Source organism: Melampsora larici-populina (genome assembly GCF_000204055.1).
Source record: "Melampsora larici-populina 98AG31 unplaced genomic scaffold MELLAscaffold_28, whole genome shotgun sequence".
NCBI classification, from domain to species: domain Eukaryota; kingdom Fungi; phylum Basidiomycota; class Pucciniomycetes; order Pucciniales; family Melampsoraceae; genus Melampsora; species Melampsora laricis-populina.
This window is the reverse complement of record NW_006768792.1, coordinates 527,877-532,127: the sequence shown is the minus strand read 5'-3', so window position 1 is coordinate 532,127 and position 4,251 is coordinate 527,877. Positions and strand designations below refer to the sequence as shown.

The 4,251-nt window shown below is 40.6% G+C and overlaps 1 protein-coding gene across 1 annotated transcript; it reads left to right on the top strand.

The window, feature by feature from the left end:
- Positions 1–1,006: 1,006 nt before the first annotated feature.
- MELLADRAFT_108265 (uncharacterized protein) lies at positions 1,007–2,891 on the top strand (the record flags this gene model as incomplete). The annotated part of the gene is made up of 4 exons (XM_007412065.1): positions 1,007–1,190; positions 1,273–1,566; positions 1,646–1,720; positions 1,789–2,891. 4 exons carry the CDS (start codon positions 1,007–1,009, stop codon positions 2,889–2,891), a joined length of 1,656 nt encoding a protein of 551 aa, XP_007412127.1.
- Between the last annotated feature and the right edge of the window lie 1,360 nt (positions 2,892–4,251).

The window sequence follows — 4,251 nt, the reverse complement described above, 5'->3', positions numbered from 1 at the left end:
AATGCAGGACAAGGTTTCTTCAAACCGCTGTACCCTTCGCCTCGGCCCGCTTGCTTGGCTTCAAAAAGATCAAAGCGGGGCGAGAGCGAGTCCAACAAGCGCACCGCTTTGCCAGTCATGTATCGGGTCTGAACATGCAGCGGGGCGACGGCGGGTTCAACATGTAGCGGGACAGCGTCCCGCTGCAAAAAAACCGGCCAAAAGCGGTGCGCAGCGGAGCGCTTCACGTGTTGGTCCAATGGACCAACTGCTGCTTCGGTTCTGTTCCAGTACTCAACAATCATAAGGATGCTTACAAAATTGAAGAAAGGTACCAATCAGGCCTCTCTAGTTGTAATGCTTGACACCATGATTGAACAACTTCGACAATATCAACTGGAAGCTCTTCATTGTGAACCAATCATACTTGCAACCATTCTGAATCCCAAGTCTTGAATGCAGTTTTTTGAAAAACACTATCCCGACTATGTATTTTCTGCGAAACAGTTATTCTGAAGTGCACTCGTATGAGGCACGCAAGGAGAGAAGCACACGGTCCATGTGCACGTACTGCCAAAAGGATCTCAGGAAGCGTCGCAGCATTCCACCTTTTGACCTAGACCTTTACTCTTTCGTCTAGATGAAAGATCAATACGTCATTCCTAATCAAGGTCTTAGTAATCCCAGAGGTTTTCCGGGATGCTGCGAAGAACTGTTAGTTCATATAAGATTGAGGTAGGCAGGCTCCCTGCAGAGCCGCTCTTTCCCTCTTTCCTTGCTCTTATTCATTTCCCTTACAGATTCCTTTTCACTTATTATCTATCATAAGTCTCGTTTAGACTCTTCCTAACCAGTCCCTATTTTTTATTCTTTCTAATAAATCAAAGAAATCCAAGACAAATAATCCATTTAAAAATAACTACAACAACAATCCAAACAACTACCTTATCATCCTTTCTCTTCAGACCACTAGAATAAGCTCATAACTATTCTTAGATTAATCGCTAAATAATCTTGCATAAGAAACATGTCTACTGACAAGTCAACCAGAAGCAAGAAGACCACCGCTGTAAATAGCAAAGGTCAAGCCGAAGGCAATAGCCAAATAGGCAACAACAACCTAGCGACAGAAGAAAGTGGATTAATAGCTACTATGCTAACTGGAAACAGCAATAATTCCAAAGACGAAACCCAGCAAAGCCAGAATGATGGTATGCAAATTCGATTAAGTCTAAAAGAATAGAAAGACAAACAATAACTAATCTATAAAATAATCATTTGAATGAAATTTAGCAACTACAACTCAAACCGAGCAATCGAAAACTGTAGACGAATCGAATAACAAATCAGTGAATGACACTATACAACATAACGATGAACAACAGTCAACAAAGAATAGTACCACCTCGAACACTGAAATGGTTCAAGATCAATCATCTTCTAAGAGAAAGACACCAGCTACAGCTAACACACCAAGCTCGAGCAAAGGAACCACCAAGGGGAAGCGACCCGAAGGAGGCACAAATGCGAAATTCGGTTCGGATTACATGTCATTACTGGCAAGCAAACCAACTAACGCAACAAATGGTGAGAGTTTTTCCTTTTTACCCAAATACGATAGGGAAAAGAGAACGTAAAGAAATCTAACATTGATGATTGATTGAAGCAAAACTCACACCATCTTCGAACAAACAAGACGAATTAACCAATGATGGAAATGAAGCAAATCATAACACTTATGGTACGTAGAGTAAATATACACTCTATAATGAAAGAAAGAAATCTAATCAATCAGGTGGAAATCTTTAGATTTGACAACAGATGAACCCGATGATCTCGATCTCAATGATGGGAAAGCGGTGTGGAACAAAGCTCTAGAGTTAGCATCCATAGGAGACATCGATGGAGCTTCGAGTTACTTCAAATTACACGCTCAACTAACTTCAAAGAAGAAGTCTAAAGAAGAACCAACACCATCACGAGAATCGAACGAAAAGAAGTCGAACAAACCAGTTGAAACGTCCTCATCAATGACAAAAGAAGATGCGGAGATAGTTGAAGAAGGAGGTTTATCGTTCATTCCTGGAGCCATTACGACTCACACCGACATTGGTTTCACACCATACTTCGATAGGAACTTGAGAGAGTTGAAAGGCCCAATTCCATTAACAATTTTCAACAAACAATGGCAAGAGTTAGCGAACAGCTATCATGTAGAGAAGAGAGTAAAAACCGACAATATTAACAAAGATATAACGACTTACACCGGTTATCCTTATCCTCATGAAATGACTCAGTCTTATGCAGCCTGGAATACGAACTATCGGAATTTTGTATCTGTTCTAAGAGACGTATACAAGTTCAAAACGTTTGCGAACTGGGCAGAAACTCACCAAGCGAATGTCGAATTCTATCACGAACGAGACAATTGGATGACTGCTTTCAGGTATGACATCAAGATCCGTCTAAACGCTTTCGCATTTTGTGTAACGCACAATGGCACGAACGCACCTCCAGACATCTCCCAAAGACGCGAAAACATAGCTGCTATATGTTTTGCCAAGACTCGCAGGTTAAACGAAGAATCATTCGATGACAATCCGTATGCGAAAGGTGGAGTTAAATATGGTTATGATTGGACAACTGGATTACCTAGAACAAGTACTAGTAACAACAATAACTCTCACCAGAACAGTCATCACTCATTTGAAAACAATAACTCAAATTCACGAGACAACAACTCTAGTCATAACAACACTTCAAATAACTCAAACAGAAGACCTAATCATAGATCAGATCATAATGGTATAGGATCAAGAGGTAGAGGAGGTTACAATGGAAGAAATTTCGATCCGAACTATGCAGCTAAGAAAGCAGCAGCGAAACAGAATCAAAGTGGAGGAAACGTGTAGGTTTCACTCAGATTTTCCCCATGAATTGCTCTTTCCGAACCATCTTTTTATTTGTATAACACTATCATCACTCGTTTAAGATAGATTCATAATATGTGTTCAATTTCAATACTCTCATTAAAAATGTTGTCATACTGTCAATCAAAGACCTAAATCATGTAGAGTTTTCTTGATTACAAATTTAATTTGTAGAGCGAGTTGAACAAAACCTGAAATTTGAATGAACAATTTTACTTATGTTTGAAATGTTTTGCCTTTTGTTTTACTTCAAATTGGAGAACAGAAGTAGTACGGTTCCAAAAACTGATCAGATGCGAGTCCCAACAATGACAAGGAAGTTCGAAAAAGGGACGAAAAGAGCGGTGTGGTCAATATCATGTGATGAAGAATTGCAAAACGAACAACATGAGAACCAAGAAATGCAACAAATGTCAGAAAGTGAAGAAAAAGCCAACGGAAAGAAACCACCGAATTGGCCAAAGAACATAAAATGCGAAATGAAAATTCCGGCATGGGAGAAGGCCTTGAAAAGTGCGAAACTGCTACCGGAATACCAAGACGTACTAGACGGTTTCCAAGACGGTTTCGACCAAGGTATACCGCAACACACTCTAGACGATCCAATAACCGGAGACAAACTACCTTACTTCACACCGCCAAATCATTCATCAGCAGTCCTAGCAGCAGAGAAAATCAAAAAGTCAATGGATGACGAAATACAAGCAGGAAGATTAATAGGACCTTTTACACGAGAACAACTAGCATCAATCTTCCCATTCTTCAGAACGAGCCCGATGGGCGCAGTAGTGAATAACGATGGATCGTTAAGACCGATAAACGATTTATCGTTTCCCAAGAACAAGAAGGAAACACCTTCTGTGAATTCATTCGTGGACCCTAAGAAGTTTAAAACGACTTGGGACGATTTCAAGACAGTAGCAGAATTTTTTCGATCTTCAAATGAATGTTGGTTATTAGCTATATTTGACTGGGAAAAGGCTTATCGCCAGATCCCAACCAAAATGTCCCAATGGCCTTATCTGCTAGTTCTGGATCTAGAGGATCGAATCTACCTTGATACACGAATAACCTTCGGAGGAGTCGCAGGCTGCGGATCATTCGGACGCCCAGCTGATGCATGGAAACACATCATGATAAATGAATTTGACGTCTTCACCATCTTTCGATGGGTGGACAACAATCTATTCGTCAAGCGGCTCTTATCATCAACAAACATGGATGATGTGGTAACTCGATCACAAGAGTTGGGGGTGCTGACAAATAAGAAGAAATGCTCAAACTTCGCCCATGAACAGAAGTTCATAGGTTTCATCTGGAATGGAGTAGAGAAAACCGTTAG